This window comes from Phalacrocorax aristotelis, chromosome 2, assembly GCF_949628215.1.
Source record: "Phalacrocorax aristotelis chromosome 2, bGulAri2.1, whole genome shotgun sequence".
NCBI lineage: Eukaryota > Metazoa > Chordata > Aves > Suliformes > Phalacrocoracidae > Phalacrocorax > Phalacrocorax aristotelis.
This window is the reverse complement of record NC_134277.1, coordinates 163,762,221-163,787,913: the sequence shown is the minus strand read 5'-3', so window position 1 is coordinate 163,787,913 and position 25,693 is coordinate 163,762,221. Positions and strand designations below refer to the sequence as shown.

The 25,693-nt window shown below is 41.1% G+C and overlaps 1 protein-coding gene across 8 annotated transcripts in view; it reads left to right on the top strand.

Moving 5' to 3' along the window:
* Positions 1-25,693, top strand: part of PTK2 (protein tyrosine kinase 2) — a 233,548-nt gene that overhangs the window by 146,136 nt on the left and 61,719 nt on the right. For 6 of the 8 annotated variants that reach the window (XR_012659326.1, XM_075085909.1, XM_075085911.1 and 3 more), the window contains 3 exons: positions 10,987-11,017; positions 13,412-13,464; positions 23,786-23,803. Coding sequence is in view for 7 of the 8 variants with exons in the window: in XM_075085909.1 (XP_074942010.1) it covers positions 10,987-11,017; positions 13,412-13,464; positions 23,786-23,803 (102 nt within the window). In the remaining variant the exon portion in view is untranslated. The remainder of the gene's footprint in view (positions 1-10,986; positions 11,018-13,411; positions 13,465-23,785; positions 23,804-25,693) is intronic. The other 2 variants (XM_075085912.1, XM_075085908.1) reach the window with 1 other exon arrangement.

Here is a 25,693-nt window from a genome sequence, read left to right as displayed (position 1 = left end):
CAGCCAAACCCTGCTCTGCTGCCCTCTGTGCTGGTCTCACCCAAGCAAGGGAGCAGCTCCCAGTCAAAATCCCTACCGGATTTACCATTTACTTCAGTACTTACTTGTTTCATGATGCATATGAACCTCTAAGATCAGCAGGGCACGTGGATCCTGACTTACTGCTGCTGTATGTGGCAGTAAAAGTTGAGCTACTCTGTTCGCACTTTTCCATCCTAATTGTTGCCTTCCTCTGACCTGACTTCCTTATCATTTAACTGTTACATCTTCTGTAATCACTAAGCTCTGTTAAGGGCAAGACCTCTGATTTTTCTATGTGTTGTACAGTACTAGGCACAGCTGTGCTTTGTGTGGTGGCTTGCCGGTAGGTGTGAATGCAGAATAAATCAATGCATTTAATGGAGTGTGTTTATTTGTGTGATAGTCTTATTGGTGTATTTGAACACAGAGCAAATGAGCAGTGATTGAGTTAAAGGGACATTATATAGCGCGTTGGGAGCACTCCTCTTTATGCAAACATTAAGAATCCCTCCAGTTAAAATAAATTGTGGGGTTCTTTTGATGAGGTTTCGTTTTTTGAAGTTCATCGCAATAGTCAATGTATTAATTAAACATTTTGTGGGAGAGCTGTGCCCACTATGATCTGCATTCCCAGATCCCTCCCACAGTGAGCTTTGATTATACAAGGCACATCAGAAACAAATCATGTAGTGACTCTTGATCCAGCAGATGTGTTTTCTCCCCTCTTCGAGCTTTCCCAAAGAGGAAAGAGTTTCTCCCTTTGTGGTAAATTTACATGTTTATTGCAAGTCTCCTCATAAAATATCCTTCTTGATTACTAAAAGAACCTGTGTTTTTGTGGTATCTGTCTCACTATCCGTTAATGATCCAGTTTCTCTTAATTTGGTGAGAGCACTTGGTAATGGTTAAGACCTGGACAGTCTTTGGTATATTTCTATTAAGTTTGTTTTAATTTTCATAGATATTATGGTATACAGGTCCCTTTAGACCAATGTGGAATCTTTAAAATTAATATTTATGTCTCCATGATCACACTTAACTCTTACAGTACAAATGAAGCAACTGATAAAAATGTAAACTGATAGTAAGCAGCTATTGACTGATTGGACTATGCTTAAGTAGCTTTCCTGTGACCTTATGTCTGGTGGCTGAATTTTTTATCTATTAATCTCTTTAAACAAGCTTTGGAGGTAATGAAAAATTCTCAAAACTCTTATAAAAAGGCTAAAAATAATTTCAAGCAGATGAGGACTGTATGTGTTGTGGTAAATCAAAATACTTGAGAGTTCTTTTCACATCTCCTGGAGCCAGGGGTTATAGGAGTGGTGGAAGGTACTGGGCATACGTGTCAAGGTTTTGGTGGTAGCGGGGGCAGCAGGGGTGGCTGCTGGGGGAACAGACTGGGGCTGCGCCGCTCACAGCCGCCTCCACATCATTCCACCCCTTGCCTCTGACACACACACACACACGATAATTATCATTGAAATACACATTCATCACACATTCTTTACGACCGTCACTTACATCAACAAAAATTCCCAGCATTGAAAGATAAAGTATCATCGTCACAAAAGAGGAAAAAAGAAAAAAAAACCCAAAACAAACCCACAAACCAAACCAATAAAACTCCTCCTTGTCCCATCACCACTTTATGACAATTAATTCCCAACACCAGCATCCAGGCTCCCTGCAATTATTACAATTCTTGCACTCCCTGGTATTCTCCAGTCTGACTTATGGCTGCTACCTCTTTCAATTACTGTTGCTGCCTTGACCTTCTGACACCCCACGATGGGCACCAAAAATGTGGGTTAGCCCTGGCCAGCAGCCAACCTCAGCTGCTTCTGCAGCAGTACAGAGGGAGAAAATAGGATGAGAAAATTCCCCGGGCTGCAGCCCTTCAGGGACCCCCTGCTCCCGCCTGGGCTCTCCACGGCCGCAGCCCCCGCAGGAAATATCCCCCGGCTGCGGCGTGGGGCCCTCCCCGGGCTGCAGGCGGGGTCTCTGCTCCGGCGGGGCCTCTGCAGGGCTGCGGGGGGTCCCTGCTCCGAGCGTGCACCACCTCCTGCCCCCCTCCTTCCCCTCCTCCGGCCTGGGGGTGCCTCTGCTGCTGCTCCCTCCTCGGCTTCCTCCTCCTGTGCCATGTTTTGCCTTTGGCCCTTTCTGAAGCCCGTTTCCCCCCGGTGCCCCCAGCTCGGCTGAGGGGCTCAGCTGTGCCCTGCCGTGGGGCCGCTGGAGCCGGCTGGGACCGGTTGTGTCCAGCACAGGGCAGGCCCGGCCTCCTCACAGAGGCTGCCCTGCAACCCACTGCCAGCATCTGGGCACAGACACACCAATATGATCATGTGTATCTTTTTTTAACTGAACATAAAATTGGGCAAAATGCTGTGGGTTTCAAATTGTGAAAAACAACATATGCTTTTACTGGGATGCTGTTAGTAACGAATTTTGACTTCAGACCTACAAGGGTACTAATGAATGTTTTGTATTTTATTTGGAATATAAGCTGTAAACGGATAAGCACCAACTTGGGAAACACTGCCTGAAGTGAGCATTTTGTATCAAGAGAGCATGTAGACGCCTATAAAATAGGCTTTGATATGCCATTTCAACAGTAGCTCCATGCAGGTGGATTTTTCTTGTATTTTCTCCAGTGAAAGGGGAGGTGTCTCTAATACTACTTGATAGTTGGTTTTTATTTCTGGCTACTTTTTTTTTTCCTTCCTTAAATTAAGCTTAATTTCCCAGTTTCCGCTGTCCATATCTGGCCCTCCGCTTGACCCTGTGTCAATGGATATATCAGATTGTGGCTTAGGAGTGGTGCTGTGTGATGTTTCCTTCTCCACAAGGCTAAGCATGCATTGTCCACCTCTGCCACCCCCATCATCCCAGAGGACAGGGGCCCAGTTCTGGTCAGTGCATGACAGCATGTTGCTCTGCTGCTATTGAGAACAAAATCAGTCATACCTTATGGAATTTGGCAAAGGACACTGAAAAGGAAGATGATGAGAAATAACGGGTTTATTTACATTGGACCCATGCATGCTGCCTGTTTTTCCAACCAATCTTGAAACAAACATTCATTTAACTTGGATTAGAATCTTTGCTTTTCTCTATTGATCCCCATAATTTCCTCTTACCATTTTCTAGCCATCTTCGATTCTTTGAACCTTTGTCACACTCTGCTCATTAACTATATCATATTACTAATCCTCAGTTAACTACGTAATGCCGCTTCAATTCACATTCTCCTACAAAAGGTGTAGAATAGGTTTAATATTAAGATGGAATCATGATTTTGTTGTGAAAGAGTATTTTTATGATGATCCTTGCTTTATATTTCGCACCGATAGGAAGCTGTTCAGTTAAGTAGGGACTTGGAATCGTAGAGTCGTTGAGTTATAGACTGGTTTGGGTTGGAAGGGACCTTAAAGGTCACCTCATTTCAACCCCCTTGCCATGGGTAGGGGTATCTCAAACCAGGTTACTTAAAAGCCACATCCAATCCAATCTGACCTTGAACACTTCCAGGGATGGGACGTTCACAACCACTCTGGGCAGCCGGTTCCATTGTCTTATCACCCTCACAATGAAGAAGGACTTGCAGGAACAGAACAGGAATCTTATGGTTAAGGAAATTTAATACTGCACTGGAATGGAACGTTAGATTCTACCTTTATCTCTCTTACATCCTTTTTGATAGGTAGCAATTAACTTCAGCATATGTTAGCAGTTGTCTCCTGTGATATTTCTCACTTGCTTAAGAATTTGGGGTCTATATTTGCAGGGGAGCAAAACAATCTGATCTGCAGCTGAGGTCAGTACTTCGAACGGATGAATCATTGTGGCCATGCAAATGTTATGAAATCATTCACTGATGTTTCTGAAGTCCCCAAATGTAATATTGATGTGCTCCATACACGGGGGAAAAAAAAAAAAAGAGTCCCTAGAGGAAATTAAATGTTCTATCTTTAGAATACAGTTTGAATAGTGTGCAGTTAATATGTGATAGAGTCACCAAGGGGAGCTGCTCTGGAGCCAGCCCGGTCCGCAGTGGAGTGGCAGATCTTGGCACACAGGGGTTTTCCTGAGGCAGGGAAGCACCAGAGCAGTGAAGAGGTCTGCCAGGAGGCGGTAGCTCTCATGGAAGATGCTGATAAGGTGAGGCGAGGGCATTGGCAAAGCAACGGTGGCCCATCCCACACCTTACAAAAAGCAGCGTCTGGAACGTGAGCGACCAGGAGTGCTGCCAGAAGAGTATGGCGCATCAGCCAGGGCGTGGTGCAGCAGATTGTGTGGAAGGGCACACAGGAAGGGAGTAGTCACCCTACCAGCCAAGGAGTGAGTTCATTTGGTAGTCATCATCTTTTCAGTAGGAACTTAGCCATGGTATCCACTGGGTGGAAACATATCTGTACTCACCGGAATGGATGTGGCAACCCAGACAGAGCTCCCAGGAAAATGTGCAGCTGTCCAGGCCTCAGGCTACAGGAAGTGCCAGAGCCTTTCACTGATAATGATTGGCAGCCGTGAGAACAGCTATGTGAGGTGTGATCAGGTAGATAATCTGCTCAGCCTGTTGGCAGAGCTACAGGAGGAAGTAGAAAGGTTAAAGACCATCAGGGAATCTGAGGAGGAGATAGGCCAGTGGTGCCATGCTCTGCCCTCCCTGAGACAGGAACAGTAGCAGCCACCAGAAAAAAACCAAGATCAAGGAGATCCTGTATCCTCCTCCTGCCAGGCTGAAGGCAGTAGCTCAAAGGAAAAGAGTGAATGGAGGCAAGTCTAAGCTCAGGGCAGCAGGTGAACCCCCTTCTTGCCTACCTGGCCTTCCCAGATGCCCCTGTACAAGAGGTATGAGGCTCTGCAGGTGGAAGGCCAGTCAATGGAAGATATGGATAGCAGTCCATCGATACCAGTAGTGTTGCCAAGGTCAGAAGGGCCTATCCCCCACCCTGTGAAAACTGCCTCCACAAGGAAGAAATAGAGAGGTTATCATTGTAGGAGACTCCCTTCTGAGGATGACAGATGGTCCAATATGCTGGACGGACCCTCTTCTTAGGGAAGTCTGCTGCCTCGCTGGAGTCCAGCTTAAGGACATTGCTGGAAACTTCCTAGCCTAGTACGGCCCTCTGACTATTACCTATTACTGCTCTTCCATGTGGGAGGTGATGCAGCTACAACGTGTAGTCCAAGGGCAATCAAAAGAGACTTCAGGGCCTTTAGAGGGCTAGTAAGGGGCTCTGAAGCACAGGTAATTTTTTCCACTCTTTCCAGTTGCAGGCAGCGACAACGGAAGGAACAGAAGCACCCAGCCTGTTGACACATGGCTCTGGCTGGTGTCATCACCACAATTTTGGATCTTTTTGATAATGGGATGGCCTACGCAGCTCCAAGCCCGCTGGCATCTGATGGGATTCACCTTTCTCAAAGGGGAAGGAGGGTCTTTGCTCATGAGCTTGCAGGGCACATTGACAGAGCTTTGGCCTAGACTTGAAAGGGGCGGGGCTTAATATGAGGCTTGCCCAAGACAAGCTGTGGGATGACACGCCAAGGTTAGAGGGACAGGGTGCTAGCAAGGGCCCTCAGTCTGTGTCTCTGAGATTTGCTCGGTTCACTGGAGTACAGTTGTACAGAGATGAGCCAGGGGCTACTGAGGTAATAGGAGCCAAGTAGGGAACACCAGTGAAATGCCTCAAAGGAATTAAGGGGTGTTGCTCTAAGGAGGTGATATGGGCGACAACCCAGCTGAAGTACCTCTACAGAAATGCATGCAGCATGGGCAGCAAATGGGAGGAGCTGGAGGCCATTATACAGCAGGAAAACTGATAGAGTTGCCATGGGAGCTTGTTGGGATGACTTGCACAACTGGAGTGCTGCAATGGATGACTATAAACTCTTCAGAAGGGATAGGCAAAGCAGGACAGGCAGTGGGGTAGCCCTGTATGTTAGGGAGCATATGGATTATCTAGAGCTTAATGATAGTGACGATAGGGTTGAGTGTTTATGCGTAAGAATGAGGGGGAAGGCCAACAAGGCAGATATCATGGTGGGAGTCTGTTACAGACCACCCAGCCAGGATGAAGAGACAGATGAAATATTCTACAAGCTGCTGGAAGACTCCTCACAATCACTAGCCCTTGTTCTCATGGGGGACTTCAATCTACTGGATGTCTGCTGGAAATACAATACAGCAGAGAGGAAACAGTCTAGGAAGTTCTGGAGTGTGTGGAAGAAGACTTCCTGACAGAGTTGGTGAGTGGGCCAACTAGGGACGGTGCCCTGCTGGATCTGTTGTTTGTGAACAGAGAAGGACCTGTGGGTGATGTGACAGTTGGAGGCTGCCTTGGGCACAGAGATCACAAAATGATAGAAGTTTTGATTCTTGGAGAAGGACAGGGGTCAGCAGAACTGCTACTTTGGACATCCAGAGAGCAGACTTTGGCCTGTTTAGTGACCTGGTTGACAGAGCCTATGGGGAGGCAGTCCTAAGGGCAAAGGAGTGCAGGAAGGCTGGGCATTCTTCAAGGAGGAAATCTTAAAGGCGCAGGCCATCCCCATGTGCCGAAAGATGAGCCAGTGGGGAAGATGACTGGTCTGGCTGAACAGAGAGCTTTGGCTGGAACTCAGGAAAAAAAAGAGAGTTGATGTCCTTTAGAAGAAGGGGTAGGAAACTCAGGAGTACTAGAAGTACATTGTCAGGTTATGCAGAGGGAGAAAATTAGAAGGGCGAATGAGAACTTAATCTGATTACTGCTATAAAAGACAATTAAAAATGTTTCTATAAACACATTCACAACAAAAGGAGGCCTAAGGAGAATCTCAGTCCTTTATTGGATGTGGGGGAAACATAGTGATAAAGGACGAGGAAAAAGCTGAGGTAAAGGCTGAGGCACTTAATGCCGCCTTTGCCACAGTCTTTAATAGTAAGACCATCTATCCTCCAGGTACCCAGCCCCCTGAGCTTGACGACAAGGAGCAGAATGGAGCTCTCATAATCCAAGAGGAAATGGTTAGCAACTGCCATGCCACCTACACACATACAAGTCTATGGGGCCGGATGGGATCCACCCGAGAGTACTGGAAGAACTGGCAGAAGTGCTCACCAAGCCACTTACTATCCTTGATCAGCAGTCCTGGCTAACTGGGGAGGCCCCACTTGTCTGGAGGTTAGCAAATGTGACACCTATCTTCAAGAAGAGTCAGAAGGAGGATCTGGGGAACTACAGGCCTGTCAGCCTGACCTCAGTACCAGGGAAGGTTATGGAGCAGATCATCTGAGTGCCATCATGTGGTGCATAGGAGATAACCAAGTGATCAGGCCCAGCCAGCCAGCATGGGTTTATGAAAGGCAGGTCCTGCTTGAGTAACCTGATTGCCTTCTGTGGCAAGGTGACTGCCTTAGTGGATGAGAGAAAGGCTGTGGATATTGTCTACCTAGACTTTAGTAAAGCGTTCTCCTGGAGAAACTGGCTGCTCATGGCTCGGACAGGTGTACTCTTTGCTGGGTAAAAGACTGGCTGGTGACTGAGCCCAAAGAGTTGTGGTGAATGGAATTAGATTCAGTTAGTGACCAATCACAAATGGTGTTCCCCAGGGCTCAGTGTTGTGGATGGTTCTGTTTAATACCTATATCAGTGATCTGGATGAGGTGATGGAGTGCACCGTCAGTAAATTTACCGATGACACCAAATTGGGTGGGAGTGTTGATCTGCTCAAGCACAGGAAGGCTCTGCAGAGGGATCTGGACAGACTGGATCGATGGTTGAGGTCAATTTTATGAGGTTTAACAAGGCCAAGTGCTGGGTCCTGCACCTGGGTCCTACACAACAATCCCAGGCAATGCTGCAGGCTTGGGGAAGAGTGGCTGGAAAGCTGCCCGGTGGAGAAGGCCCTGGGGGTGTTGGTTGACAGCTGGCTGAACATGAGCCAGGAGTGTGCCCAGGTCGCCAAGCAGGCCAACAGCATCCTGGCTTGTATCAGGAATAGTGTGGCCAGCAGGAGCAGGGCAGTGATTGTGCCCCTGTGCTCGGCACTGGTGAGGCCACACATTGAGGTGCTGGAGTGTGTCCAGAGAAGGGCAACGAAGATGGTGAAGGGTCTGGAGAGCAGGTCTTACGAGGAGAGGTTGAGGGAACTGGGGTTGTTTAGCCTGGAGAAGAGAGGCTGAGGGGAGACCTTCTCGCTCTCTACAACTCATTGAGAGGATCTTGTAGCGAGGTGTGTGTTTGTCTCTTCTCCCAAGTAACGAGTGACAGGACAAGAGGAAATGGCTTCAAGTTGCATCAGGGGAGGTTTAGATTGGCAAGTAGGAACTATTACTTCACTGAAAGGGTTGTCGAGCACTGGACCAGGCTGCTGAGGGAAGTGGTGGAGTCACCATCCTGGAGGTATTTAAAAGACAGTTTGGATGTGGTGCTCAGGGACATGGTTTAGTGGTGGACTGGCAGTGTTAGTTTTACAGTTGGACTTGATGATCTTAAAGGTCTTTTCCAACCTATACAATTCTCTGTGTGATTCTGTGTGTAATTAAACAGCAAGGAAAATTATTTTGAATAGCTGCTCATTAATTTTGCACCAGTTATCTCAATTTAAAAGTATCAAATGATGAAGTTAACTTCGCAGTTTAATAAAGTTCTTTTACCAGAGGTTTGTAGTTTGTATCATTTCCTAAGTGTTTAAGCACAGCAAGCTACAAGTATGTTTTACCAGTAGCACACAATTCATCAGCAGCGTCTAAACCATTACATCCATTGCTAAATGCAGGAGCGGTGTTGGAACAACTAATAGTAGTATCATAGCTTGTTATGATTTAGAACATGGGAACATGGGATGCTCTCACACATAATGATGACAGCTGGTGTAGATTACAGCTGTAAGTTAAAGTTCTTGAGTCTCATTCACAACCCTAGGGAGGTCTGCACAGTAGTGGGCAGGACTCTTCCGCCTGTTTCTCTAAGCTTGATGTCTTTTGCCCAGTTCCATGCAGCATGAATTCTTTAGTGTCATTCCAGTCGCTTTTTTGGGTACCTTCCTCCCCCAGTCCTTTTATTGCAGGCTGTCACCTTCAAGCATCTGATCTGATACTTGTCAGTCCACACTACCCTTCAGGATCTTTGTCTTTTGTTTCCATTCCCAAAAGGTATCATTTACCCTAACATCACAAAACCTTTATTTCCCACCTCATGCTTCTTGTATAATCTTGCTGTCCGTACTCTGCCCTCCAGTTTCAGGTGTTTGCTGTAGTCCCTTTGCCGAGCTGCTCTAGGTCACCTCCCAAATCTCAGGTCTTTGTTTCTCTTTCCTTCTTTTCTTTTCAACACCCCCATCAGACCCTGAGGTGCACGCCTCTTACTCTTTCTGCACTTAAGGTGGACCCACTTGTTCTTCAGTACTTTTAAGTTCAATTGAGCCCGTCTTTTTATTCCTGTGTCCAAAACCACTGGGAAAGATCTGACTTTGTTTCTCTGGGCTTGACTGGAGCATGTGCAGCCAAGTCCAGTGCTGGAGTCTCCTCACTGAGGAGGAATTTAGCCTTGAGGCCATATAAGAGCTCTGCTGAGCATGGCTGCACTGCAGTGGGGTTTCTTCCCCGCAAAAAACCCTGATAGCTTGACTAAAATTAGGCACACTTTCATTGAGATGGTGAAAGGAAACACCCATCTCATAGCAAATTACAGTGCATCCAGGCTCAAAACTATAGAGGCCTAGGCAACTTCCAAAGGGGTCTTTTGTTTTTCTTAAATATAAAAGGTCCCGTAAAAGGCAGCCAGGCAGCCTGTAGCAGAAATTTAGCATGGAAGCAATAGACCTGGGCAGTGAAAGTACAGCTAAATTGTAGGGAATGGAAAATGGATCTCTGAACTTAACAGGCCATGAGTTGTTTATGACTTAATATTGTTTCAAATAAACTTAAAAACGGACTTAGGTTGGTGAGCCAAGCTGTGGTGTTCTACCTTTAGACAGCAAAAAAATTGTGACAAATACTGTAGTTTGGCATGCTGAGTGTGGCATCTGGGTATTTGGGCATTTCTCTACTCAGTCCTGTAATACACAAAGGTGAAACTGTAGTTTTCTTTTGTAAGGTCTGGAAATTTAAGGTATTTTAACATAGGATAAGAACAAACTGGAATTTATTTGATTTTTGTGTAATCAGTATACATTGCCATTTTTTGAAAGTGTGGCTTTTCCATTTTCTTTCAGGCCACTTTATCAGTACTACAGCAATTTAGAGAGTGATACCCATTTTAATTGCCCAGTTTCTCTCCTTCCCTTCATACTTCAATCTACTGTAAATCGTTGCTGTTTTACTGAAGGATTAGTGACTACCACATCATCCTTCCCCACCTGGATACCAACTGTCTTATCAAATCCAATAGGGAAAAAAAAGCTTGATTATGTACATCCAGGCTTTTGTTACACAGTACCATTATGAAAGGAAGATTGGCAAGTATTTAAAAAATAGTTTACAAAAAGCCAACTTCTTCTCTGGCTACTAAGCATTAATATTGTATAATCTCAACTAAATGTGAAATCAATATGATACGTTATGTGCTTTAATGGTTTTTTTCAGTTACCTTGCTTGGAAGTCCAAGTTGGCTTCAATTGTTTTATTTATATGTTGGCACTTAGCACATCTTGGAGATAAAAGAAAAGCTTTTCTTTCTAGAGAGATGAGATACTGTCAGGTGATTTATCATCATTACTTGTTAAGAATAAAAAGAACTTTTATATTCTGTATCCATTATTCTCGCAGACAAGAGTTTGCTAACAGGTCTGTGTCACTGGTTAGGAGTTGTGTTGATACGTTGCTCTAAATATATGTAAAGAACAGTCTTTTGAATCAACATAAGTTTCCCTGAGAGGTTGTGATGATTATAGTTTCAGCCATGTATGTATTGCACATTGAGAGGTTATTTGGAAACTTGAGAAAAATTTAATCCTGTTTTCTTCTTGTTTACACAGAAGGTGAACGAGCTTTACCATCGATACCAAAGTAAGTTTTATGCTTTCTTTTCTGATGTATTTAAAAAATGTTCTGGAAAATACTTTTGCTTAAGTGGCGCTTTAGGACTTTTTATACATGCTTGATTTTTATTGTTGCTTTTGGATTCTAGGACAAATAGCAGGCAGTCATTTAGGACCATGGGGTATAACCAACTGACAGCAGCATTAAGCTACAAATATGTGAGAAATAAAATCTGAGGGAAAAAAATGTAATGCATTGATCATATTTGACAGTAACAAAAGAAGGATGTTTTGGAAAAGACTTGACTGGGATTCAGGCTATTTATTTTGAGTCCATGAGTAAATTTAATTATAGGGGTGGTGCTAAAAAGTTTTTGAATTGTGGTTTCAATCTGTGAGTCAGTCTATGCTCTTCCTATTTGTCCCCTTTTCTGCTTACGTGAAGTACAGAAAGTATTTTTTTCACTTATCATAAATCTGTCACAACACCTTTATTTAATAAAATTTCCATACTGGGGCCAGTCTGAGTTGGGATCTCTAGGTTCAATGTAATAGAGAATACCATTTACATAGTAAATACTTCTAAATCTATTTTTTAAAATAGAGTAACGTAGAATAATTCTTCTCCAATAGTAATTGTGTATTTGTAGAAAATGCTAATCTATGTCAGGCAAATAGAGTTGCATTTTTTTCTCTTGCTAGTTTTATGGTGATATTGTATCTGAGGTATGCTGAGATGTGTTGTCTTCATCTAATAATTCTAATATAAAATATGCTAAGACACCTCTCTGCATTCTTCTCCTTCCCAAGCTTTAAGGTAAATAAGGAAAGATTTCTCATTTAACCCTGTTTGAACCAAGAATACTTCTTACCTTGGTGGAGTTGGTAGTCTGTAACGCAGTGGCACACAAGGCCGTTAACTCTTCCTGCTGATTCTCTGTCAGTGGCTAGGTAGGTCTCCATCCTATCTGGCAAGTTGTGGCTGTTTCCCCTTTCCATGTGCAGTTTCTGATTGTGGCCTCCTAAATTCTTAAACTTCAGTCCTTTAACCAAGCCACTTTTCTTTTTTCCCTTTGCAATCTGACTGCTTTCTCTGTAGCCACATCCAGCCCCAGTTTAAAGCCATGTCTCATCAGATTATTTTCCTTGAACCTTATCGGGCAGCGTCACCAGTATCCAGTAGCAAGAGATAATTGTTGAAAGACCAAATAAATTTAGCAGTTTATAGTGTCTTAGCTCTTCCTTTTTCCTTTGGGACACAGAGTGTGCCTACTTCAACCCAGCCACCTTATTCTGTTTCTTCCTTGGTTCCTGGAAGGAGTCCAGAATTATTATTACTACTTTTTAACTGTGGAACAGAATTTGTTCCTGAATCTGTAAGAAACCAGCCACTTAGATACTAGTGGTTGCTCTTCCTTCACAGGTCGTGCTGCAGTCCTCGCTAGCCAGGTGGCTTTCTCATGGTGCAGAAAGAGGAGTTAAAATGCAAGGAGGAAAAGGAAATGAAAGCTAAGGCTGGAAGCCGTAAAATTGGTTAACTTAGTGTGCACTCGTATGGAAGAGGAAAATCAGTTTTTACTTAAATAGATACAACTGAGAAACACAGAATAACTTCCTAACATAAAGTTTATCCTTTTTTTTTATTTGGAGGGATTTCTGGGATAAAATAAAGTTTGAAGGTAAAGCTTCTCCCCATCTTTGGGACAGTGCACCAAAACTGAATTTGTACGCTTGAGTCTGTTTAAACAAGGGCACCACGTATGCTTTTAGTCTGGTGGCAGAGGAGTGGGCTTTTTTCTAATATATAAAACGACTAGCCAACACCATCTTGCATCTGGAAAGATTTGTGTTTGCCAGATGAAATTCCAGGTTTCTGAAAGCATGAAGTGCAGTACTCTCTAACCATTAAAATTGTGTTTATATAATAATGAAAAAAATTTGGAAGAATTCATTTCAGTTGCTGATACTAATGAACGTTTATACCTAACTGCATTTAATTAATTTAAAATTGTTGTACAGGCTAAGTCATCTTACAGACAAAAACCCAATTCATACTTTATTTCCAATAGATAATACAGGAAGTAGAAGCACCGTCAGATTACATACACTGACAATATTTAGACATGTGTGGATTGATCCTAAAAGTTTGTAAAGCTTAGGTTTTGTTTTTTCCTTGAAGTTTGCTTGGTCTTTGTGAATCAATGTGGTCATTAAAACGGTAACACATTCTTTCCGCTCTTACTCCCCCAGATGGGTTTGAAATGGTAGATTCCTTTCTGACTTTTCTCCCCCTCAAAATCTGTCACTGTGGGAAATGGATTGGCCCTGCTAATTACAGTAGGTGCCCTGTTAGGGTGAATTCCCAGTGTATGTGACCGTGAAGAATGTACAGCATTCAGCGATTCCAACCTCTGTTTTACAGGCTGGCCAACAATGAGAAGCAAGGAGTAAGGTCACACACGGTCTCTGTGTCAGGTAAGGCTCATTAAAAAAAAAAAACAACCAAGTTTATTTATAAAGCTAGCAGATGTTTAGGCAGATTTTTCACTTGTGCTTAGCTTGCTTCTTGCTACATGGCGATTGACTTTCCCAAGACTGTAGCTGTGCTGCCTTTGTAGTGCAGTTTCTAAAGAGAAACTTTCTGCAGCTATCCTGTGTAGCGTCACTTGTGAGAGCAGGCAGATCCGCGCAGTAACGCAGGGCCAGAATCCTTCAAAGCAAGGCTGCTTGTCAGTATTTTCACTTGGCTTTGTCATGAAGTAGAGTGTTGTGGGCTAGAATTCAAATTACCTGAGTATGTGTTAATTATGAAGGAGCAGCTTTGAAAAGTGAAAATAGGCAATTAAATATTAATCATCACTTTTCAGAAAGAAGAAACTTAATAGCTATTTTTGGTAGCTGCTGTTTAGATCAAAGTACTTAATTTTTGCTGTCGAAAATCACAAATTAATTGAAGCATGAGCATGTGAGGTAATACATGTTGTTTCTATAGTTTATAGGCTTCTAAGATTTCTGTTAGTTACTGTGGGGTTTTTTTAAGCTTTTATACTTGAGAGAAATTTTTCTTTTATGAAGTCTTAAAACATCCTTCTGAGGGATTGATTCAGTGTCTTCATAGAAAATACATTTCTAAATCCTTATACATAACATTTATTAAGGAGATTTTCAGTGCAAAAGCATATTAATATTATGATATATTCCTATGGATTTCTAGTATTTGGCCACAAACTTCAGGAACCAATATTGTGACCCATTGGAATGGAGTGTGTACCCCTGACTTGCAAGGAAGCTACAGCCCCACTTCAACATTTACATGAGTGCCTGGGGGCACATATTCAAAAAATTGATATGTTTCCTACAAGAAGGAGGAAGGATACGTAGATATTTACTTGATTTCCTACTTTTCAGATTTCTTTCCCTACCCTTAGCCTTTTTTTAAAGATGTTTGAGATTCGCCCTTTGGTATAGGAAGCCCAAGTAAACAGACCTTGTGCAAGGTAATAGATGAGAGGAACTGGAATTAAAACGTGTTTCAAGCTGCAGAGGTGTAATAGAGCTTCATCAGTTACTGTTACCTCTCAGAGTCAAATAGCTGCTCTTCTTCCTTCCATACCTGTCGAGCAGGCATGGTAGATAAGGTAGATAAGCATGATGCATGGTCAGCATGGCTGTCTTGATTCTTACCTGTGTGGCTTATTTTAGCTGTTAGAAAAAGTTGAAATTTGAAGTGATTATTGCTGTGCTTTTTAGTCACTACACACACACACAGAAAAAGCTAATCTTCAGGACAAAATAGTCATATTCCCCTGCCACCTCAGATTTTCACCCTTTCAGTTTTTCTAAGAATGCCGATATACTTTTACTAGTAAAAGAAGTAATAAATACTTTCTTCATGATCCTTTATTGCTGTCACTTTGACTTTGCTAATTTAGGTGTCCTTTGTTTGATGCATTTTATCTGAAGTAGTTTGTGTCTCAGAGCACAAACTTGTTTCTTCTCTACTCTTTTGAAGTAGTAGTTTGATATTAATGGTGACTTCAGTTGTAATACCACATAACTCTAGAGGTTAGGGTGTCACGTAAAGGTGGATGATGGGCGAATGAGAGCTTTGCAGGTAGCACCACAGAAGCGACAGAAGTAGCAGTGCTGGAGGTGAGCTGGCTGGTCCAAGTAGATGTCAAGGAAGCTGTAAGGTGCAAAGTTGGCTCCAGTTGGTATCAGTTGGATACCAGAAGCAAAACAATAAAATTAGACAAGTAGATGCCACTCCCTTTCTTTCCAATACTGAAATCAAAACCAATTAGGTATTTTTCTTGTATTGTAGTAAGGTTTTGTATCTTTCCACAATGAAATAGTTGTGCTTGATTCTTCTTTTTTGTACTGTGTTACAAACCACTGGAAACACTGACATAATACTGGAATGATTCAAGCCATTGCATTTATTATTCATTATCAAGGCTTATTCTTTTTAATAGCGGTACACAGAACACTGACATACTTTTTGGTGGTGGTTTGGGTTTTTTGCCCCAAAATTATTTGCAATACATTGAGTGTGGCATGGATGTCAGTATATTAACTTTAAACCACAGACAGATTGTTGAGATGGAGCTGCGTGATAAGTGTTTTTTTCTCGGGAGGTGCTTTCTGTAAGAATCTTGGAGTCCCCAATGGAATCAACTTGTTATAAATTAAGTAGGTACTTCATGTAGATGTGAGGGAGTGTCACTGCTGTTGTCACATGTAACTGATCCATCGGTATGGAACAACGGAGGCAACAGATGTACATAATATTCAGTTAACCCGAGAGTTACAGGTCAGCAGTCTGACAGCTGACAGCATCCAGTGCAAAGCCAGCTGTGGATGATGCTATCTTGGTTTGCAGAATAAGAGCTTTTCTCTGGTGACATTTAAATGACTTAGAGCTAAAGGCTTCAAATAAGACGAGCTTTTAGAACTTACTGACAGCTGTAACGTCCTTCATGCCTTTGGTGGTTTAAATCATAAATTAACTGTGCTGTTTGTTTTCATTGACATTGCTATCCTTTGTTTAAAGCTCTTCCAATGCTAAAGCTGAACAGCAAAAATCTGAGACACGTACTCGGCAGGAAAATTAAGCAGACAGACATATTTATAGTATTAGTACCCTTAGTTCTAAAGAAAAGTTTCACAGTGAGTTCCCCACCACACTTTGGGGAAACCAGCAATAGCCAAAAACCAGTGCAGAACATGATCTGGTGGTCTAAAAGTTCAGGTATTTGTCTTGAAATTTTGTAGGTTTAAAAATAAGCCTGTTAATGAAAGACACCTTGTCTTTCTTTTCGAAATATTTATTAACATACCTTGAAATATTTCTGGTCTAGTGAAATGAAAACTTGTTCTTTCCAAGTGTTTCAATATTCCAAAGCAGACAAAGGTAGAAGGTTTTGAATACCTTTTTTTTTTTGCCCCTGCTCTAAATAAAGGCATTTTCAAATTAGTGAAGGGTGAAGTTGGTTTCAGGAATCCAAAGCAGCAGATTGCTGGACCTGGGAGCCAAGAAGTGTTCTCTTACAGCTGTGTGTCACTGAACCAGGTTTCACCACACACCTCTTACTGCATGCTTCTGTTTCTTCTGGTATTACTTGTTTGCCTTGCTTCTTCAAATTATATGTTCCTTGCAGTAGGCACTGTCTTTCACCGTGTGCAAGTAAGATGGCTGCCAGATTTCCCCATTTTTTTAAAGTATAGCAATAATTTCATCTTCAAATTTTACATTTGTGTGTGTGTAGGATTATGAATAAATACAAATAAGAAGCCAAATTAAATTAGCTCAATTTCAGATTTCTTTGGTATACATCTGATGTTTTCATTTCAGTTACTGTGATTCACCAGAAGCAATGAGTGCTTTAGCTACTAGATAGGTGGTTCCAACTTTCATCTCCTTCTCCCTCTACTTCTGTCTTTACATTAAAAAAGAATTCTTTGTACTTGGCCAAAAGTGTACGCTCAGGAAACGGTAAGGCTGTTTCAAGGCTGTGTGCAAATAGTATATCAAATTTGTAAGAAGCAGCATACCAGTTTACTATCATTTTATTTACTAGATTTCCTCCTGTTCTGCTTGGAGTCACCTTATTAAAATGCTCTACTCCAGCCTAAAGGAACTTACTTTGGCCAGGAGTTTGTTTTGATATAGCAAACGCTAGCCTTAGCAAGGGGATGCACGTATTTCCTGATACACATATTTCCAAAAATAATAATTTACCTAGTCAATTATATATTATAAAAAGTTCTTCATAAAATGAAATCAATGAAGTCTTAGTTGACTTGCTCCCTTTTTACATAAATTCTACACAGACGACTTTGGTTTCTCCTGCCCCATCCTCGCTTATATAAATACAACTAGAAAGAATAAATATGCTTTTGCATCCTTTGGCTAATAGTTGTGCCTCCTTTGCACTAGAAAATTCTGTGGACGTAAATAATTTTAATCGTAGCTCAAACGTTACTATACATGCAGTGCTACAGAGTATGACATTTCAGGCCCACTTGTTTCAGCGAGTATTGAACAAGCAGAGTATTGAACGAATCTTGGCAGTGTTAGGAGGTTTATGGTTGGACTCGATCTTAAGGGTCTTTTCAACCTAAATGATTCTGTGATTCTAAGCAGTCACTCTTGGCATTTGGATATTCAGGTACTGCTGAATAAAGTAACATGCTTGTGGGAAGCTGTAACTGGAAAGATAACAGTAAGGAAGAAGATGAACAGGAGCCAGCACCAGGCTACAGGAGCCAGCACCAGGCATGTGCATGAAGGAGCTTTTTAGGGCTCGCTGCAGGGTTGGTCTTGGTTCAAAGCGAGTGCTGGCTTTGCAGCTTTAGTATGTGCTTATTTGGTGAAGGAAATTGAAAGGTGTTTAAAAATACGATTGCTCTTTTAGATGGTAAGGCAGGCTGTTCAAGCCATCTAAGTAACAGACCCCAGGACACGTGCCTTTAATAGGGAAATAGGCATCTTAAAGAGAAATGTGTTTGTCATCTCGTTCCCTAGCTGGCGCGGCTGTTGTTACTAACACAAATAGCATTTTAAAAGTCAAGAGGGTGTAGCTGTAAGTGCATGGCAATATGATGGCGTAAGTTTCTAATAATGCTGGTGTGCCATTGCCTCTCTGTAGAGGAAAAAAAGAAAAATTGTTTGCTTATAGTGACTCTGTAAGAAATTCTGACTGCACCCCATGGTTTAGATATATCGCAGTAACGTGCCCTGCAAAGGAGAAATCGGGTCTCTTGGAGAGAACTTTCTTTCTGAAGGACCTGAAGGATTTTAGCATCCTGAAAGAGGGGCTTCTCAGAAAGTTTCCAGGTTCTACCTTAGAATCACAGGTTTATAGTATGATACAATTACACTTAAATCACATACTGTGGTTCATTCCTGATCATGGCAGTGAAGTGGCATGAGAGTTCTTCTCTAAGGTGCTACTCATGTTTGAAATAGTTTGATCCTGTTGGAGATAGTTGCCAATTCAGTCATACCATTTGGCCGGAATATCAATTTGAATGAAAAAATTCCTCTTTTGGAGGCGATAAGCATGATTTAAGTGAGATTTTAGCATGCAGAAAAAAAATTATATGGTATAGTTTACCTGTGAGAGACACTTCCAGTAGATTACCTAGAACAAACTGAAATATAGCAGGAGCCAAATGTTAAAACACAGCAAACAGGAGGGAAAAAATTAATAAATATATTCACCTGATTTCAGTATTAGAACACTCAAAAAAGTTCTTAATGAAGGAGACGTCGGCATATGAAAGGACCTGATGTATGGGTGAACGATACAGGCTAATCCCAAGCAAAGCTGTGAGCAAGGATGGAAAGACAAATACAATTTTATTTAATCGCTTCTGCTTGCAAAGCACAGTGCATGCTCTGTTTCATGATTCTTGAGCTCAAAATGAAGGTCTGCCCTGTGCTCAACTGTGAAAGAGTTTCTTGTGCAGGACTTCTGTTTCCTAGTTCCATTTGAATTAGTCAGTAGGGGAAAAAGGTGTTCGTTGCATGAGGTTGTAAAGTTGGGGAGTTTTTTATGTTCTTTTTATCAAGTCACAGCAAAAAGAGTAAAAAGTGTAAGTAAATTTTTAAGACAAAAAATTGTGTCTTGTGTGCTTATGACTCTGACTGCTAGCTCAGTTATGTCGTACTCTGTAGCTCGCTTCTGGAAAGAAAGACTAACAGTCTTCACATAAGTTACACAGTTATACATTCAAATTAGTAAGTAATTGGAGGAATATAAAGGCTCTGAAGAGCTGTAGCTCTGCCATATGGTCACAGGACTGGGAGACATTCAAGCCTAAGGCTTACTGCAGGTTAATATTACAAACTGTGAGCAAGTCATTAGTCTCCAAGTTCACAAAGGGAGTTACTTGCTTCTTAACTCACCCAGCTCTTCGGCTGATTAATAAGGTAATATAGTCTAAAACACCCTTAATGCTAATAAATTACAATATTTCAGATTCCCATCACAGTTTAAGAGACTGGTGGTGTTATCTTTTTGTATTTTAGACTAACTAAAATGCTTCTTTTCATGCATAAGAAGACCAGAATGAACTGGTGACAGCCGAAACAGATTTCCTCCATGCCAGTGCCTAGGAAGTTACTGCACTGATTTCATCAGTCTGTGTTGTTGGTAAAAGAGTTCTTACCCTCCTACGCTCCTCCTTTGTGATCCGTTCATTTGATTTGAGCAGACACTTTTGCTTTGCTAGTAATAACAGTGGTATGACTAAAATGTTTCATGCAGTATTAGGTTTGGGGTTTTGTTGTTTATGTATAAACATACTTGATGTGACAACTGCATAGTACTCATTTTATTTCAAAAGCCTGAAAACAAATAGATGTGTTCCTTCTGCAGATCTTTTTTTCAGGGTTTTTGCTCAAACTGGTTCAGGAATGGATGACTAAAATAGGATGGGACATTATCAGTTTCAGCCTTCCAGTAGTGGTTATCTGCTCACACAGTCCTAACCAGGAGCTCCAGTAGTAACTGCCCTCTAGCCTGGTCACTTCCTTTCTAACATAGTCTGTTGCACAGCAAGTGATTTGTTCTTTTTTATTATTTTTTTTTTAACACAATACTTAGTATCGAGAAAAGGAACTAAATAAAAAAAGAAGTCCAGTGCAGCTTTCAGCAGCATTTCTGAGCTTTATGGTCATTGAGGTAGATGCCAGTGATATCCTGGCTGGAAGCCAGTGTAGAATGGTAGAAATCCTTCTAAGTAGTATTCATTTCAAGCAGGTACTCTTTAAGCTCCTGAAAAAGTGTTGGAACTTCTTTTTTTAACTTAGAATCAACTCTTTACCTAAATAAACTTTCTTTCGTAGCTAACCTTGAAGGTGCAGTAAGTTTAAGACAAAGCAGTCTTCTGTGTAGTCTGGCAGAAAAGTTGAACAAACTTTAGACAGTAGATCATAAAGGCAAAGTGTGAAATGCAGAAGACAAGTCGCACCGAGTATCACGGGCTATCAGGACATGTACATGATGAATTAAAACCACCTTTGTCATTTCGATGTGCCCTTCATATGAAATAGCTTTGTCAGGTTTCAGTCAGCTTCTGCTACCGATGTATCAATGTAAGTGTGAACAGCTTTTCTGCATTTCAAGCTTAAATCAGCTTTGTAGCCTGAGCAGACAGGTCAGGAGTTGAAACATCTCTTGCCTTTTAGATAGGTTGTGTTGCTTCCAGTAACTCTGTAACTGTTCTTCTGTTTCAGTACAGAGTATTGGATACCTTTATTCTCATTTCAGTACCTTTCAGTAGTCTCTTAAAATAGCTGTAGTATTTTTTTCTTTTCTTTCATACTATGAAGGTTTTTATGAATGTTACCTCACATTTTGTGGTAGAATGATAGCACTGAAATTTGTGCTACATGATGGTAGGAAGAGAAGTCCCTAGGACTGCAGTAACGCAGTATACATGGAAATACTGATCCACTACCTTTGCACCTCTTTTAGCTTTTAGCTTTGAATCTGATAAATGTTCTGTCATTTTCAGTGACTTGTACATTTTCACAATCAATGAATGATTTCTGTTTGTTTAATCACCCTGGCAGTATTTTTTTTGTTGTTTAGGATTCTATGATAAATCTCATCCACTTGTTTTAACTTTGGATTAAAATTGCCATCTTAGCAAAGAATGAGTTGTACATAGTAGTGTGTTACCCATTAGATTTGCGTACATGAAATTCAACATGCAGCCTCCAGACCGGACAGTGATTGAACACACTTCATACACCTTTTAAAAAAAATCCTGCATGTTACCCTCAAAATCTGGCCACTAAAAATTGCGGGCCTGTGTAGAAGGTGGTGCTTTTGTGTAAGTATGGCTGTTTTGCTGGTTCTTAAGTTTCCAGAATCTATGAAAAATGTGAAGTTTTTTTTCTATTAAAAGGCGATTCTCCTTTGCTACCCTTCCTCCACTCCTCCCACCGCTGTCTAGTATGCTGTGCCAGTGTGCTGCTTCTGCAGTACCGGGCTCCTCTTTTACCACCTCTGCCTCCAGTCATGGTGGCTGGACCTTGCTCTTGAGTTTTGACAGGGAAGGACTACCAGCAACAAGATGCAGGTTTTTAGTTGATCGGCTTTTAAAACCACCTCTTACATTTCCTGAGATAAGAGAGAGGGAAAAGAGGAAAGCAGAGAGGAGCAAACAGATAACAAGAGAAACAAAAGGAGCAGCTATCCACAGGTTCTTAGGGTCCTCTTGTGTCCTTCTTTCTCACCTTGTGAAATCAGTTGTGGCTTCTTTGTATTTTCTCCTACTCTAAATCTCCCCTCCCGATAAGCGCTTCGCTAATGAAATGCAGCAGGGCAACTAGGAAAGGGGGCAGTGAGGACAGTACCATGGGGCATTCACCCAGAGCCCCTTGGTGAGCTAGAATATCAACTGGCAAGGCAGGTCTGCACTGGGGGTCAAACTCCAGTGGCAGATTTCAGATCATAAAATACGTCAGTACTGTATTTCAGTGGGACAGAGAAACTGTGTTTTTCCTTGTTCTGTGTAACCCTGCTTGTGAAATACTTGTTTTATGTTAAGTTCTTTTAAGGGTCCAGAAAGTCAATACGTCCATGTTTAAGTCTGATGAGTGCCACTTAAACCAGAATTTAGCCATAGAACAGTTTAGTAGAACTTAGATGGGGAGCTTGCAAAAGCGGGTTACCTTTCTGGGGTAGCAAATGTTCTTTGCGTTGTGAATAGATGGTATATACAGTTGGCAAAAGCTGTCTTTTTAATAGATTATAGTCTCACTTCTCAAAATGGAAAAAATAACAACTTTGCTGTAGAAAGGAATTTGAAGGAAAATACTAAATATGCTTTAGAGTTTCAACAACATTCGTATAACCATTCGCATATACAGAATTGTAATGTAAACCTTTATGTTCATTCATTGTAGATGTTTTCTCCAGTCTCTTTTATTTTATTTCCAAATAATTTGTTTCTGTTTTTCTCTTTCCTTTTCTTGCCTCTTTGTAAAGGAGTCAATCACTGTCAGCATAAAGTAAAGAAAGCTAGACGCTTTCTCCCTTTCGTCTTCTGTTCCCATGAGCCGCCGCCTAAGGGTACTGCACTGCTCTTTGTACAGGCTGCCTTATTAACCCAAAAGCTGAATATACTAACGCAGTTACTGTTTTTTTTTACTACTTTAGCCTCAGGTAAACAGAGTTCCAAGAATAATTTCATGAAATTTCTGCTACCCCTTTCCTCCGATTGAATTGGATTTTCATTTCACAAACTTGCTTGTCCCCATCTTTATGGGGGATTTAGTTTTAAGCATCATGTTCTACAATGACAAACATGTTAATAATTTCATTTGCGTAGCTGTGCAGCCCCTGTATACCCATGGGGGTTTTGGTTACTATATTTTTACTTCATTCTTGGACCCCTGATACAGCATGCTTATGAATGAAATAGAATAGCAACAATAAGCATCAGCTAAGATCACTTCAAATTAAATATTGAATACAGTGATGCTTTTGGCTGCATACTGGTTCAGCATTTGGTCTCGACCAGTTTGGCTTTGTTAGGGGTAAGAAGAATTGGAGTAATAGGTGCATTATTTTTACAACATTAATGCTCATTTTTCTTTTACTTACAAATAATGTCTAAAGTGCATCAGCTTGGGCTGTGGGTATTGGTGTGGAATAGGGTTGCTACTGTAAATGCGGAGTATGGTGCTCATTTGAACAGCTTCCCAGTAGAGTTGCTCCATTTGCCGCTGGTTTAGATTTCAGCTTTGTATAACTGCAGTATGCGCTGTGTGATTAATCCTCAGCTGGTTCTGTTCCTTACTCATGTTGTAGTGGTAGCGCAGGAGCGCATTTCCTTTGAAAGGGTGAACACCAGCTCTAGTTATCCAAAGTCATCAGTGTGTGTGAAAAGTCAAATTGAACTGACTCATCTGGCTGTAGGAGATATATTTTGTAGCGAAGTATTGACTTAAACCAGAAATTGGCATTTCTTAACAATGCATCAAAATAATTCCGCTCCCAAATTTAATTTTTGTGTAAATTTGTGTTTGAAAGTCATTAATTCTGTTTCATCGTACAAGCTTCTTAGAACATATATTAGTCCCTTGGGTTTTAGGTGAGAAGTCTTAAATTCTGCTACTTTTCTGGTTTCTCTTGAGTCAGGTATATAATATAACTGCAGTCTGAATACTTTTGGATTACTCATGAATTTAATAGTATATTTTCCCCTCCCCCTTCTCTGTCCCTTCTCTCTCCCCCTGTTTTTCTCTTTCCTTGCATGCCACCTGGATCTGCAGATGAAATTAGTGGGGACGGTAATATGTTTTCTAGTCTGTGTGTTACTAACGTGCAATATGCAACTCTTATATCCATATACCACTTAATGCACATTTCAGTAATAAATTTTATATGGATTTTAGTATTAAAAAGCAGTCTGCTTTGGACATTAGCCAGTAAATATTGTACTTTACAGGCTGTGCAACTAACACTTTCTGCTAAACTGCAATTGAAAAAGGAAACACTATTTCAAACGCACAGGGATGTGGTATTGCATGCATTTGCAATGGGAGTTCTGGCATGATGCAAAGAAGGTTTATAGGCTTGCAAGAGTGTCCATTCAGTTTGATTGAAATGGTTGTATCACAGCATTTTTTTGGTCGGGGTGAGATCAATGGATGTTACATAAGAAGTGAATCTACTAAGTGATGCTTTGAAGGCATGGTAGCATCAAAGTGCTCTGTAGTCCACTACTGCTCCTTGCGTACAAACAAGCTGTACAAGATAAAGTAGACTGGATAAATGGATAAATTAATCAGGTTTCAGCTACTCAAACTGCTAATTTTAAAGACAGATTTTAATGTTTTTCTATAAAACTTTGAAATTAGTACAAAATATTTAACTTCTCCAGACTTCTTAGAAGTCTTTTTTTCTAGAAAATATTCACTTGCTATCCTCTGAAAACAAGTTGGGTTTTGTTTTTGGTGTTTTAAAGAGATTTTTTAGCTATTTTTCTAAACAATTCCATCTGATGTTGGAAAAAAATCAAAACTGCTACTGATAGCATATGTATCTTTGTTCTTGTAAGTAGGAGGTACTAAAAGCACATTAAAGTATGCAAAGTAAGACGATAAGAAGAAAAAAAGATAACATCTTGTGGCCTTCCTCTCAGTAAAATGTGAAGGAGGTGTATAACTTTTCATCTCCTTTCTCTCCTTCAGATCTAATCAAAGATAATACTACCCCAATTTTATTTTCTTAAACATTAAAAACTCAAAGGACGTTTTTTTCTGTCATAAATTCAGAAGTTGTATTTTAGATATGAACCCTACATAGCTTTTTATCAGTGCTTATCTTTTATAAATTACAGGCTTTGATAAATGGGAAAAAATCATGAAAAGGGAAATTTCAAACAAGTGTTTAAGATCGTGGATTAGCTATTACGGATTTAATATCCTAAGATGTTTTTTTTTGAACTGTTTAATAAATGCATTCAGATTTAGTAAAGCTAAAATTGGCTCATTCACCTGTACCACCAACACTGTATCTTTGTCCAGAAGCAACCTATTTGTGTTTCCATCTAGAAGAATCTGGGGTTGACCAACAGGTGAAAAGGTTCAGTGCTGGTTTTAAAACGTGCAAGAGCGTAGCAGTAATGAGCCCTGTTTTTAAATCTTAGTATTTCTAGACTTATCAAGGGCCTTGAAGATAGAACATCTCGTGGAATCACTGCTTTGTTGTCAGTGTTTAGCTCTTGAGACTCCTAGGGCACATCCTTCTTGCGAAGCAGCCTGGAGAGCCTTGCCAAGCTGAGTTTTGCTTTAGACTCCACGTGGGTTCTGGAATATCTCTTAGCAGACGTAGTCATAGTCTCAGCAGACTTGGTAATAGTCTCATACTACACGACTCTAATCGTGGGGCAGAGACTCCATGTGAGAGAGGTCAGTCATCTTTGTTGAAGAACACTTTGAGCACATCACTGGTAATGCCTTGATTGAATTTTCCTCTAATTCCCAGAAACAACGCAGACATGTATAGGAATTATTTTCATATTCTTATAATATATTCCTCTCCAGAGTGTTAAACGTGTAACAAAAAATATTTGTTTAGTTAATTGCATACATTTAATTTATTTGGATTAGCTACTGAAGACCTTTTTAGTTTCAGGACAGTTTGAGGCAAGATATCAAAAACATGTAAAGTGCTCT